Source organism: Scyliorhinus torazame, chromosome 9 (genome assembly GCF_047496885.1).
Source record: "Scyliorhinus torazame isolate Kashiwa2021f chromosome 9, sScyTor2.1, whole genome shotgun sequence".
Classification (NCBI taxonomy): Eukaryota; Metazoa; Chordata; class Chondrichthyes; order Carcharhiniformes; family Scyliorhinidae; genus Scyliorhinus; species Scyliorhinus torazame.
The window spans coordinates 27,548,556-27,563,015 of record NC_092715.1 but is presented as its reverse complement, the minus strand read 5'-3'; the positions used below and the strand labels follow the sequence as shown (position 1 = coordinate 27,563,015).

Below are 14,460 nucleotides of genomic sequence, written 5' to 3'. Positions count from 1 at the left end.
TCTTTTAGAAGCACAGGGCTAGTGAGCAGCAGCACATACACACAGCTCAGCATAGGCAGTTTACCTTAGTTACACTGGTGATACCTCTTGACTGTATTACATCTAGTTGGGCTCTGGAAACAGAACAAACCCTCTGAATAAAGTATTTGTGTTAACTGGAAGTCTACAATCTTTATTCAGACTTTGAGAATAACATAGTTCCTTCTTCAGGTGATGAGTATAGTGGCTGAACGAGGAGCACAATGATCATAGCGAATTGCAATGGGGCCCGAAACCCATCCATTTGGTGACGCTTGTTGGCTCGAGGAATTGAAAACAAAAGCAAACCCAAGTGTTTGAGCAATAATCACACAATTTACTTTTGTGCTAATTAATAGAAATTTCACAATTATCCTATTCTGTCTTTAGACCATAAGACCATAAGACATAGGAGCGGAAATAAGGCCATTCGGCCCATCGAGTCCACTCCACCATTCAATCATGGCTGATTTCAACTCCATTTACCCGCTCTCTCTCCATAGCCCTTAATTCCTCGAGAAATCAAGAATTTATCAACTTCTGTCTTAAAGACACTAAACGTCCCGGCCTCCACCGCCCTCTGTGGCAATGAATTCCACAGACCCACCACTCTCTGGCTGAAGAAATTTCTCCTCATCTCTGTTCTAAAGTGACTCCCTTTTATTCTAAGGCTGTGCCCCCGGGTCCTAGTCTCCCCTGCTAATGGAGACAACGTCCCTACGTCCACCCTATCTAAGCCATTCATTATTTTGTAAGTTTCTATTAGATCTCCCCTCAACCTCCTAAACTCCAATGAATATAATCCCAGGATCCTCAGACGTTCATCGTATGTTAGGCCTACCATTCCTGGGATCATCCGTGTGAATCTCCGCTGGACCCGCTCCAGTGCCAGTATGTCCTTCCTGAGGTGTGGGGCCCAAAATTTCTCACAGTATTCTAAATGGGGCCTAACTAATGCTTTATAAAGCTTCAGAAGTACATCCCTGCTTTTATATTCCAAGCCTCTTGAGATAAATGACAAGATTGCATTTGCTTTCTTAATTACGGACTCAACCTGCAAGTTTACTGTTAGAGAATCCTGGACTAGGACTCCCAAGTCCCTTTGCACTTCAGCATTATGAATTTTGTCACCGTTTAGAAAATAGTCCATGCCTCTATTCTTTTTTCCAAAGTGCAAGACCTCGCACTTGCCCACGTTGAATTTCATCAGCCATTTCTTGGACCACTCTCCTAAACTGTCTAAATCTTTCTGCAGCCTCCCCACCTCCACAATACTACCTGCCCCTCCACCTATCTTTGTATCATCGGCAAACTTAGCCAGAATGCCCCCAGTCCTGTCATCTAGATCGTTAATATATAAAGAGAACAGGTGTGGCCCCAACACTGAACCCTGCGGGACACCACTCGTCACCGGTTGCCATTCCGAAAAAGAATCTTTTATCCCAACTCTCTGCCTTCTGCCTGACAGCCAATCTGCAATCCATGTTAGTGCCTTGCCTCGAATACCATGGGCACTTATTTTACTCAGCAGTCTCCCGTGAGGCACCTTATCAAAGGCCTTTTGGAAGTCAAGATAGATAACATCCATTGGCTCTCCTTGGTCTAACCTATTTGTTATCTCTTCAAAGAACTCTTAACAGGTTTGTCAGGCACGACCTCCCCTTACTAAATCCATGCTGACTTGTCCTAATCCGACCCTGCACTTCCAAGAATTTAGAAATCTCACCCTTAACAATGGATTCTAGAATCTTGCCAACAACCGAGGTTAGGCTAATTGGCCTATAATTTTCCATCTTTTTCCTTGTTCGCTTCTTGAACAGGGGGGTTACAACAGCGATTTTCCAATCCTCTGAGACTTTCCCTGACTCCAGTGACTTTTGAAAGACCATAACTAACACCTCCAATATTTCTTCAGCTATCTCCTTTAGAACTCTAGGATGTAGCCCATCTGGGCCTGGAGATTTATCAATTTTTAGACCTCTTAGTTTCTCTAGCACTTTCTCCTATGTGATGGCTACCATATTCAACTCTGCCCCCTGACTCTCTTGAATTGTTGGGATATTACTCATGTCTTCTACTGTGAAGACTGACGCAAAGTACTTATTTAGTTCCTCAGCTATTTCCTTGTCTCCCATCACTAGATTACCAGCGTCATTTTGGAGCGGCCCAATGTCTACTTTTGCCTCCCGTTTGTTTCTAATGTATTTAAAGAAACTTTTACTATCATTCCTAATGTTACTGGCTAGCCTACCTTCATATTTGATCCTCTCTTTCCTTATTTCTCTCTTTGTTATCTTCTGTTTGTTTTTGTAGCCTTCCCAATCTTCTGACTTCCCACTGCTCTTTGCCACATTATAGGCTTTCTCTTTTGCTTTGATGCATTCCCTAACTTCCTTTGTCAGCCATGGCTGCCTAATCCCCCCTCTGATAACCTTTCTTTTCTTTGGGATGAACCTCTGTACTGTGTCCTCAATTACTCCCAGAAACTCCTGCCATTGCTGTTCTACTGTCTTTCCCACTAGGCTCTGCTCCCAGTCGATTTTCGTCAGTTCCTCCCTCATGCCCCTGTAGTGACCTTTATTTAACTGTAACACCTTTACATCTGATTTTACCTTCTTTCTTTCAAATTGCAGACTGAATTCTACCATATTATGATCACTGCCTCCTAAGTGTTCCCTTACTTTAAGATCTTTGATCAATTCTGGCTCATTACGTAACATTAAGTCCAGAATGGCCTGTTCCCTCGTGGGCTCCATCACAAGCTGTTCCAAAAAGCCCTCCTGTAAACATTCAATGAATTCCCTTTCCTTGGGTCCACTGGCAGCATTATTTACACAGTCCACCTGCATATTGAAGTCCCCCATGATCACTGTGACCTTGCCTTTCTGACATGCACTTTCTATTTTGCGGTGCATTTTGTGCCCCTGGTCCTGACCACTGTTAGGAGGCCTGTACATAACTCCCATTATGGTTTTTTTGCCTTTGTGGTTCCTCAACTCTACCCACACAGACTCCACATCATCTGACCCTATGTCGTTTAGTGCTATTGATTTAATTTCATTCCTAATTAACAAGGCAACCCCGCCCCCTCTGCCCACCTCTCTGTCTTTTCGATAGGTTGTGAATCCCTGGATATTTAAATGCCAGTCCTGAACCCCCTGCAACCACGTCTCTGTGATGCCTACCACATCATACCTGCCAGTCACAATCTGGGCCACAAGCTCATCTACCTTGTTCCGTACACTGCGCGCATTTAAATATAGCACCTTTTCAGGTGAAGACCATCCCAACGGTATAGGTCCCCCCTGTCCCAAAACTGATGCCAGTGTCCCATGAAAAGGAACCCCTCTTTCCCAGTCACTCTTTCAGCCACGTGTTAACTTCCCTTATTCTTGCCTCCCTATGCCAATTTGCACGTGGCTCGAGCAGTAATCCGGAGATTATGACCCTTGAGGACCTGTCTTTTAATTTGAATCCTAGCTCTTTATAATCTCTAAACAGGTCCTCTTTTCTAGACTTGCCTATGTTGTTGGTACCGACATGAACCACAACTGAATCTTCCCCCTTCCTCTCCAGTGTCCTTTCAAGCCGGTCAGAGATGTCCCGCACCCTAGCACCGTGCAGGCAACATACAATGGGGGACTCTTTATCCTGCTCACAAAGGATACTATCTATCCCCCGATAATCGAATCCCCTACAACTACAACTTGCCTATTTACTCCCTCCCCTTGAATGGCCTGCTGAACCATGGTGCCTTGGTCTGCTGACTCATCCTTCCTACAGCCCTGTTCGCCATCCACACAGGGAGCAAGTGCCTCATACCTGTTGGACAGGGTCAAGGGCTGAGGCTCCTGAGTTCCTGACTGCTGGTTCCCTTTCCCTGCCTGACTTGCAGTCACACCCTGCTGTCCCTGGCCACTGGCAGGATTTAAACTACTTACTCTGACAGGTGTGACTGCCTCCTGAAACACACTGTCCAGGTAAGTCTCCCCCTCCCGGATGTGCCTCAGTTGTATATTGTTATTATAGAGCAAAACATTTCTATTGAAACTTATCATAAGCGGTTAGGAAGTGAAGTATCTTTTTTTTAAAAGGACATAGAAACTTGAGCTCTGGTCTAATATGTATTTGTTTCATTAGGAGTATTTGGCAAGACTCCGACAAATACGACTTCAGAATTTCAATGAAAGACAAGAAATTAAAGCGAAACTTAGAGGAGAAAAGGTATGTGCTTAGTTGCTACTTATTGGCGGTTTCTATTTCTGTTGCTGTCTATAATGGCCTCAAAATATTCGTCATTTTGAGTTTGGCAATTATAAATCTAGAAACTGGAAATGGAATTAATTGTTAAATGGGATAACAATTAGATTCAAAGAAGAGGCATATAAGTTAGCAAGAAAACGCAATAGACCTGTGGATTGGGAACAGTTTAAAATTCAGCAAAGGCAGACCAAGGGTAGTGGGAACATAAAAGCTGACTGTAAAAGTTTCTGTAGGTATATAAAGAGAAAAAGATTGATAAAAATGAATGTAGGCTCCTTACAGTCAGAAACAGGGGGATTCATAATGGGGAACAAAAATGGCTGAGGAACTAATTTGTACTTTGCTTTTGTCTTCATAAAGGAAGACCTGAATAATGTACCAGAAGTTCTGAATAACACAAGTTTTAGTGAGGAGCTGAAGGAAATTGGCATTAGTAAATAAATGGTTTTGGGGAAATTAATGGGATTGAAGGCGGATACATTTCCAGGGCCTGAACCTTCTTCCCAGAGTATTTTAGGAAGTGTCCCTAGAAATAATAAATCGGGTGGTCATTTTCCAAAATTCTTTGGACGCTGGAATGGATCCTGCAGATTGGACGGTAGCTAACATAACTCCACTATTCAAAAAGGGAGGTAGAGAGAAAATGGGGAACTGTAGACCAGTGAGCCTAACTTCGGTAATAGGGAAGTTACTAGCATCTATTATTAAGGATTTCATAGCACAACATTTGGAAATCAGTGGTATAATCAGACAAAGTCAGCATGGATTTACAAAAGGGAAATCATGCTTGACAAATCTATTGGAATTTATTGAAGGTGTAACTAGTGCATCCGGGGAGACCCAGTGGATGTGGTTTCTTTAGACTTTCAGAAGGCTTTCGACAAGGTCTTGCATTGCAGATTACTATGTTAAGTTAAAGCGCATGGGATTAAGGTAAGTGTCTTGAGATGGATAGAAAGCTGGTTAGCAGACAGATAGCAAAAAGTTGGAATAATTGGGTCTTTTTCTGATTGGCAATGACTAGCGGGGTATGCAGGGATCTGTGCTAGGACCCCAACTGTTCACATTATATATTAATGACTTGGACGAGGGAACTAAATGTAGTATTTCCATTTTGCAGATGATTGGGTGAACTGTGAGGATGATGCAGAGATTCTTCAGCGGGATTTGGACAGGCTGAGTGAGTGGGCATATGCATGGCAGTTGCAGTATAACGTGGATAAATGTGAGGTAGTAAAAATAGGAAGACAGATTATTATTTGAATAGGTGTAAATTGAGCGAGCTGGGTACTCGGAGTTACCTTGGGTGTCCTCGTGCATCAGTAAAGAAGGCGAATGGTACATTGACCTTCAAGGATTTGAGCATCGGAATAGGGATGTTTTACTGCAATTGTATTGAGTATTGGTGAGGGCACACCTGAAGTATTGTGTGCAATTTTGGTGCCCTTATCTGAGGAAGGATGTTCTTGCTATGGAGGGAGTGCAGCAAAGGTTTACCAACTGATTCCTGAGATGGCGGGATTGTCATATGAGAAGAGACTAAGTCGGGTAGCATTATATTCATTGGAGTTTAGAAGAGTGAGGGGGGATCTCCTAGAAGCTTATGAAATTCTAACAGGATTAGACCAGGTAGATTCAGAAAGAATGTTCCCAATTATGGGGGAGTCCAGAACTAGGTGTCATAGTTTGAGGATAAGGGGTAAACCTTTTGGGGATTGAGATGAGGAGAAATTTCTTCACTAGAGAGTGTTGCATTTGTGGAATTCACAACCACAAAATGGTTTAGGCTAAAACATTGTGTAATTTCAAGAAGAAATTGGATGTAGCTCTTGGGACTAAAGGGGTCAAGGGATATGGGGGGGAAGGCAGGAATCAGGGTATTGATCATAATGAATTGCCAAGCATGCTAGAAGGGCGGAATAGCCTCCTCCTGCTTCTATTTTCTACATATGTTTCTATGTATAATTCTTGCAAATGAATAGCATAAGAAGGGATTCATTGGAAAAGCTTGACCATGTTGAGGGGAGGGGGGGGGGGGTGTTGAACCACTGTTCTCTGAACCACCCAACTATATCTAGAAATATTGAAATGATACCAGCCTGTCCTGTACTTCTGCACATTTAATGGATGCTTCACCAATCACTCGAGCAGCATTCTGAAAATAGCACACTTTTTTACATTTAGTTTTGTTAGCCAAATAAGTTTTCATTGTTAAACAACTTATTTATCATCTGTTTCTCTGTCAGCACTGACCAGAGCCGTTGAACACAGATCATCCTTAAGCGTCTTGAGGAAAATAGTTGTGACACTGATGTTTGGTTGTCATAATTAGTGGCCATGCCTTCAGGTATGGCCCTAAGCTCTGGAATTCCCTGCCTGAATGTCTGCAGCTCTATCTTTCTCTCCTTTAAGATGCTTTTCAAAACCCACCTCTTAGACCAAGCTTTTGGTCACTTGTCCTAATACCTCCTCAGGCCAGATTATGTGTGATAACACTCCTGTGATATGGGCTTGGGGTATTTTACAGCATTGAAGATGCTGAGTTGTCGTTTGGTACTGGGTAATAAACCAAAAGGCATGTGTGTTGGAAGTATTTATACTTGTAGACCATGTCCATGACTTGAGGTATTAATAGGATATGCAACACTAATCAATTAGCTGTTAATGTAATTAAGACCAGTTAATGTTTTGGAATCTAATGCAATAGTGTAACTTGTTTTATCCATATCATTCTTTAGTGTGACAGTGATGGCTCAGATGGACAGGAATCCAGTGATGAGACTGAACTAAAGCGTAAGAAAATTGAGGCACTGAAGGTAAGATCAGTCAGCTTCTTTGGAAACTGACTGTAAACATGAATCACTTGAGACGACAAGTAAAAACTTTGTGGCTGACCCACCGTTTGCTCCACATTACACAAGTACTTCCAAAACCAACGCGCCTCCTATAGAAGCTCAATTTTGGGAACATTGTTTTGGTTTCACTACCATGCTATTCTCATATTCTCGTTTGCCAGGCATAGTTTCCTCTTAGTGGGTGGAATTCTCCCATTTTGACTCCAAGGGCCAGGGGTGGGTGGGAACGTGGAGTGTTTCCCTCTGCGGAGGCTGCCGGGAAAGCATGCCAAGCAGGGGCTTGGGAACCTGAATTGTCGCTCCAGTATACAGGAGGTTGAGAGTAGTGAGGTCATGAGTAAGGTTTCAAAGTTGCAGAAGTGTACCGGCAGGCAGGAATGTGGTTTAAAGTGTGTCTTCTTCAATGCCAGGAGCATCCGGAATAAGGTGGGTGAACCTGCGGCATGGGTTGGTACCTGGGACTTTGATGTTGTGGCCATTTCGGAGACATGGATAGAGCAGGGACAGGAATGGTTGTTGCAGGTGCCGGGGTTTAGATATTTCAGGAAGCTCAGGGAAGGTGGTAAAAGAGGGGGAGGGGTGGCATTGTTAGTCAAGGACAGTATTACGGTGGCAGAAAGGACGTTTGATGAGGACTCGTCCACTGAGGTAGTATGGGCTGAGGTAGTATAGAAACAGGAAAGGAGAGGTCACCCTGCTAGGGGTTTTCAAAGGCCTCCGAAAAGTTCAAGAGATGTAGAGGAAAGGATTGCAAAGATGATTCTGGATAGGAGCGAAAGCAACAGGGTAGTTGTTATTGGGGACTTTAACTTTCCAAATATTGAGTGGAAACGCTATAGTTCGAGTACTTTAGATGGGTCCGTTTTTGTCCTATGTGTGCAGGAGGGTTTCCTGACACAGTATGTAGATAGGCCAACGAGAGGCGAGGCCATATTGGATTTGGTACTGGGTAATGAACCTGGACAGGTGTTAGATTTGGAGGTAGGTGAGCACTTTGGTGATAGTGACCACAATTCGATTACGTTGACTTTAGTGATGGAAAGGGATAGGTGTATACCGCAGGGCAAGAGTTCTATCTGGGAGAAAGGTAATTATGATGCGATGAGGCAAGACTTGGGATGCATCGGATGGAGAGGAAAACTGCAGGGGATGGGCACAATGGAAATGTGGAGCTTGTTCAAGGAACGGCTACTGCGTGTCCTTGATAAGTATGTACCTGTCAGGCAGGGAGGAATTGGTCGGGCAAGGGAACCGTGGTTTACTAAAGCAGTCAAAACACTTGTCAAGAGGAAGAAGGAGGCTTATGTAAAGATGAGACATGAAGGTACAGTTAGGGCGCTCGAGAGTTACAAGTTAGCTAGGAAGGACTTAAAGAGAGAGCGAAGAAGAGCCAGGAGGGGACATGAGCGGTCTTTGGCAGGTAGGATCAAGGATAACCCTAAGGCTTTCTATAGATATGTCAGGAATAAAAGAATGATTAGCGTAAGAGTAGGGCCAGTCAAGGACAGTAGTGGGAAGTTGTGCGTGGAGGCCGAGGAGATAGGAGAGGTGCTAAATGAATATTTTTTGTCAGTATTCACACAGAAAAAAGACATTGTTGTCGAGGAGAATACTGAGATTCAGGCTACTAGACTAGTAGGGCTTGAGGTTCATAAGGAGGAGGTGTTAGCAATTCTGGAAAGTGTGAAAATAGATAAGTCCCCTCGGCCGGATGGGATTTATCCTAGGATTCTCTGGGAAGCTAGGGAGGAGATTGCTGAGCCTTTGGCTTTGATCTTTAAGTCATCTTTGTCTCCAGGAATAGTGCCAGAAGACTGAAGGATAGCCAAAGTTGTCCCCTTGTTCAAAAAGGGGAGTAGAGACAACCCCGGTAACTATAGACCAGTGAGTCTTACTTCTGTTGTAGGCAAAATCTTGGAAAGGTTTATAAGAGATAGGATGTATAATCATCTGGAAAGGAATAATTTGATTAGAGATAGTCAACACGGTTTTGTGACGGGTAGGTCGTGCCTCACAAACCTTATTGAGTTCTTTGAGAAGGTGACCAATCAGGTGGATGAGGGTAAAGCAGTTAATGTGGTGTATATGGATTTCAGTAAAGCGTTTGATAAGGTTCCCCACGGTAGGCTACTGCAGAAAATACAGAGGCATGGGATTCAGGGTGATTTAGCAATTTGGATTAGAAATTGGCTAGCTGGAAGAAGACAAAGGGTGGTTCTTGATGGGAAATGTTCAGACTGGAGTCCAGTTACTAGTGGTGTGCCACAAGGATTTGTTTTAGGGCCACTGCTGTTTGTAATCTTTATAAACAAAGGGGCAGCACGGTAGCAATGTGGCTAGCACAATTGCTTCACAGCTCCAGGGTCCCAGGTTCGATTCCGGCTTGGGTCACTGTCTGTGCGGAGTCTGCACATCCTCCCCGTGTGTGCATGGGTTTCCTCCGGGTGCTCCGGTTTCCTCCCACAGTCCAAAGATGTGCAGGTTAGGTGGATTGGCCATGCTAAATTGCCCTTAGTGTCCAAAATTGCCCTTAGTGTTGGGTGGGGTTGCTGGGTTATGGGGATAGGGTGGAGGTGTTGACCTTGGGTAGGGGGCTCTTTCCAGGAGCCGGTGCAGACTCGATGGGCCGAATGGCCTCCTTCTGCACTGTAAATTCTATGATTCTATGAAATGACCTGGAGGAGGGCGTAGAAGGATGGGTGAGTAAATTTGCAGATGACACTAAAGTCGGTGGAGTTGTGGATAGTGCGGAAGGATGTTACAAGTTACAGAGGGACATGGATAAGCTGCAGCGCTGGGCTGAGATGTGGCAAATGGAGTTTAATGCAGAAAAGTGTGAGGTGATTCGTTTTGGAAGGAATAACAGGAAGACACAGTACTGGGCTAATGGTAAGTTTCTTGGCAGAGTGAATGAGCAGAGAGATCTCGGTGTCCATGTACAAAGATCCCTGAAAGTTGCCACCCAGGTTGAGAGGGTTGTTAAGAAGGCGTACAGTGTGTTAGTTTTTCTTGGTAGAGGGATTGAGTTTCGGAGCCATGAGGTCATGTTGCAGCTGTACAAAACTCTGGTGCGGCCGCATTTGGAGTATTGCGTGCAATTCTGGTCGTCGCATTATAGGAAGGATGTGGAAGCATTGGAAAGGGTGCAGAGGAGATTTACCAGAATGTTGCCTGGTATGGGGGACAGATCTTATGAGGAAAGGCTGAGGGACTTGAGGCTGTTTTCGTTAGAGTGAAGAAGGTTAAGAGGTGACTTAATTGAGGCATACAAGATGATCAGAGGATTGGACAGGGTGGACAGTGAGAGCCTTTTCCCCCAGATGGTGATGCCTAGCATGAGGGGGACATAGCTTTAAATTGAGGGGAGGTAGATATAGGACAGATGTCAGAGGTAGGTTCTTTACTCGGAGAGTAGTAAGGGCGTGGAATGCCCTGCCTGCAACAGTAGTGGACTCGCCAACACTAAGGACATTCAAATGGTCATTGGATAGACACATGGATGATAAAGGAATATTGTAGATGGGTTTTAGAGTGGTTTCACAGGTTGGCGCATCATCGAGGGCCGAAGGGCCTGTACTGCGCTGTAATGTTCTATGTTCTAAGTCTTCCGTCCTCAACCTTATGAATTATACACCCGGGTGTATTGTGTTGTATTCCGGGACAGGGCAGGCCTGGATGGCATGTAGTCCACCATTGTGTCTGGGTGCCATATTATAATGGTGAAATGGTTGAGGTGCAGAGGCGCCTGCCTCATTTTTCGATCGTCGCAAAGGCCTGCTCCTGTTCCTCGCCTGTTAGCTCCAGATGGTTCTCCTTGAAAGGTGTGAAGATCTGGAGTTCAGCCTATTTTGCAGCAGCTGCAAGCCAGCTTCTCTTGCTGGGAGGCAGGTTGTAAACCGACTGCGTGTGGGTCAGATGACACTGATGTCTACAATGTGTGGGCGCTGCGTGTGAGCAGGGGCAAATGATGAGATGAATCTCGGGATGATGGAGACATGAGTGGGAGTTTTGAGTATTGTTGTCCAAGTGGCATAGCGAGGGGTGTGTGAGTGAGAGAGTGGTGAGATAAAATGAGCAGCACTTACCCTGGCAGCGTGGAGGAGGGCATTTACCTTTTTTACACTGTACCCCACCGGCACCATGGGGGCGGGCACTTTTCTTTTTGCTGGTACTGCACCCCATCGTCTAGAGAGTCCTGGCACTCACCAGAGTGGCCACAGCCACCCAGGCTGGGTTTTGAGGGTCTCCTTCCCGCATGGAGGTCCAAGGTTGCATTTTTCTTCTCCACAACATCCATCATCCAGGTTAGGATGAACCTCAATGAACCTCAGTGCTGGCTTTCTAGAAGCCAAGCCATCATCTTTGCTAGACTGTGATCAAGTGCTGTGGAGTAGTTTAACTGCAGTTCCCCTTGATTGACCTGCTCAGATGACTCTGGGGCGGGTAAATCTGGGTGCAATGTTTTTCTCATGAAAAATGTTGTCCTCCCCCATGTTTGACTATTTTGATCTTGATTGCACCAATAGGGCCAGCGGGAGTCACTCCAGGTTTTGTGCCAAAAATAGCCAAATTTTAAAAATCATTCCGGCCTTCATCGCTACACGTGCATTGGGGCCCAACACATTCTTATTTTGTTTCTCTGCATGTGGCAGGCCTGGAGTTCTTCCACCCTCTCCAATGTTCTATTTGGCATACCAAAGTGTTCTGTTAACTTTTAGCCAGGAGTCAGTCACAAAATCGATGTATGTATGGTGAATTAATCAAGTGAGAACCAGGCCAAATACAATGGCCGGAATTCTCCCAAGCCCCCCACTAGTGTGTTGGGGTGGGGAGGGAAGGAAGAGAAGGAGATGAGTAGCGTCTGACTGGGGGGGGGGGGGTGAGTGAGTGAATGGAGTATGACTGGGTGGGCCCAGTACCACCTCAAGACCTATGAGCCGAATTAGGCCACGAGGCCCTTCGAGCCTGCTCTGCCATTCAATCATGTCTGATATTACAGCCATAATATGATTTACAGCAGGATCTCCCACTCGTACCCTCCATGGCAGGTTTGAAAAGCCACCAGAGGTTAGCGTGAGCCTCATTTGTATCCCATTAATGGGGACAGCCCTCCTTCTGAAACTTGCAGAGCTGCGGTGGGTCCAAATGCCCATTTAGGTCATTGTAAAAAGATCCTATGCTATTATTTTCAGAAGAGCAGAAACATCCATTAGTCTCCTGGCCAGTTCCCTCAACCAGTATCAACTTCAAATATTTGTCTCCGTAATTTTGGCACTGATTCACGTCAATTTCAACAACTTAACGTTGCCTCCATCTTGTTTAAATGTGTTTTTGTTTAGTTTTGCTCTTTTTGCCTTGTCTTGTTTGTTTCTTTATCCCTTGTTGCATTCAGGTGTTTTTTTTTCTGGCATTCATGGCTTATTTGGAAGCAACTTCTGTTTGTTTAGTAGACCCATTCCAATTCTCTTTGACTTTGCATCATGAAATTTTGTTGTTTAATATTCCCTGACCTGCACGCTTATCACAGATTTTTACCGTTGTTCCTCCTAGCTCCTCCCCCTTCCATTAGCTTAAAAGCTCTTGCATTTTTCATCTTTCCTCAGTCCTAATGAATTCTGAAGAGTAAACTCTGTTCACCTTCACAGATGCTGCCTGACTTGTTGGGTTTTCCCAGCATTTCTTTTGTTCTTCTATTTTGTCATTGTATTCAATTGTTATTTGTCGTTTCCACCCACCTATAATCCCTTCACCAGACACTGTTGGACAGTAGGCAGACTGCCTATTCCCAAATCTGTAAATGTAGCTTCCTCACCAACTGTTGAGTTGTATGCAAGAATTCCATGCCTGTTCTCATTAACTCCCTGTGGCAAGGCAAATTTGTCAGCTAAGATTGAGAAACTGTTTCCTTTTATTGTTTGCAAATTCAGTGAAAGCTGAACCACTTGTGGAACTGAGTTTTCTTCATCACTCAAGGTGATGAAGTAGTTTTTTACTCAACTAATGTTTGGAGATTTTCCAGAGCCGCCTCAGCTCATGCACTGGAATTCCAAGCCTAATCCCTTTTCTGTGGTCCATTGTAAGAGATAATAGGCTAAGCCCTGTAGGGTTGTCAGTGTATTGTCGTTAACAAAAGAATAAACTGAAGCAATTTTTTAATAATTTCTTGAATTTGAAGTAATCTTCTTCACAGAAATATAACTCCTTTGTAGGATATGCTTGATTAAATAAAAATAATTGAGTCGTGAAGTTTCAGCATTAAGCTTTGAAAACTGAACATACTGAAATATGACAGGGTTGTTCAATATCTGATAGAACAAAAAATTAACATACTGGGTAAAGCATTTCATAATCTGCCTTTTCTCTGACATGCTGTCTGGAATGCTGTATGTTTTTGAAACTCTCTTGCCGTAGATATCATGTATAAGTTGGCCTTTGAAGCCTCTGAATACCATTCCAAAAGCGGGTCTTGACTTATGACAAGTATAAAATGTGAACCACTGGTGTCAGGTTGGGTGGGTGCCATTTCAAAGTGACTTTTGGTGATTTCTGAGCAATCTTGGTCTTCAGCTGCAACACATTTTCATTTCATAAAGCTTCCATACTAACTCGCTGTTGCTCTGAAACCGTTGCTGGACTTGAGAGTTTGATTTGGCCCATGTAAGTGTGTGTATTGCATTTCTGGTGACAATGTAATCGTTCTGATGGTCTTTTAAGGACTTATTCCAATATGTGCTTGTTACCTGCCTGCTTACCATTGGCTGGGGACGAATGACAATCCCACAATCCTGTGGGAGTATGAGCTTCCCCAATGGGGGGGGGAGAAATCATTAGCAGACTCTCTGTATAAATAAAGCTGGCCAGTTTGGAACCAGCAGGAAGGAGTAAGCAGCAAGCGAGGTTGCTGCTGTTAAATAAATGTTATTTCTTTGTATCCTTGAAACTCGTGCTGGATTCTTCGTGGCCCTCACAAAAGTGCTTAAGCTCTGACCAGTGACTGGTCCCTGTTCTCATGGCACATTTGGCCTTGGGCATCTTCTTCAGAGCAGATTTGTTCTTCCTCTGTGCACACAAGTCTTTCACTCACTCATACCAGACTCCCTTGCTGCCTCAGTTATTTGATGAGTTGGCAAATGTTATTACTTTTCTAGCTTGAAACCAGCTTTGCACTTCATTTGTTTTGTTGGAAGTTTGATTTCTGTTCGTCATTCACCACCGGGCCAGAGTTTTATGGCCACGTTGTGGCATTTCTCCTCCCAGCGGATGCAGCGAGCCATTTAAATCTCCATTCAGTTTGTCGGGACTGTAAATATCCTGCTGGGCAGGA

The 14,460-nt window shown here is 44.3% G+C and overlaps 1 protein-coding gene across 3 annotated transcripts in view; it reads left to right on the top strand.

Moving 5' to 3' along the window:
* The window catches only part of LOC140429131 (serine/threonine-protein kinase Nek1-like), a 186,034-nt gene that overhangs the window by 103,479 nt on the left and 68,095 nt on the right, over positions 1-14,460 (top strand). For 2 of the 3 annotated variants that reach the window (XM_072515740.1, XM_072515739.1), the window contains 3 exons: positions 4,159-4,242; positions 5,402-5,461; positions 7,020-7,097. In XM_072515740.1, coding sequence (XP_072371841.1) covers positions 4,159-4,242; positions 5,402-5,413 — 96 coding nt within the window. In that variant the 3' untranslated portion in view covers positions 5,414-5,461; positions 7,020-7,097. Of the gene's footprint in view, positions 1-4,158; positions 4,243-5,401; positions 5,462-7,019; positions 7,098-14,460 lie in introns of those variants that run through there. The other variant, XM_072515738.1, reaches the window with a different exon arrangement.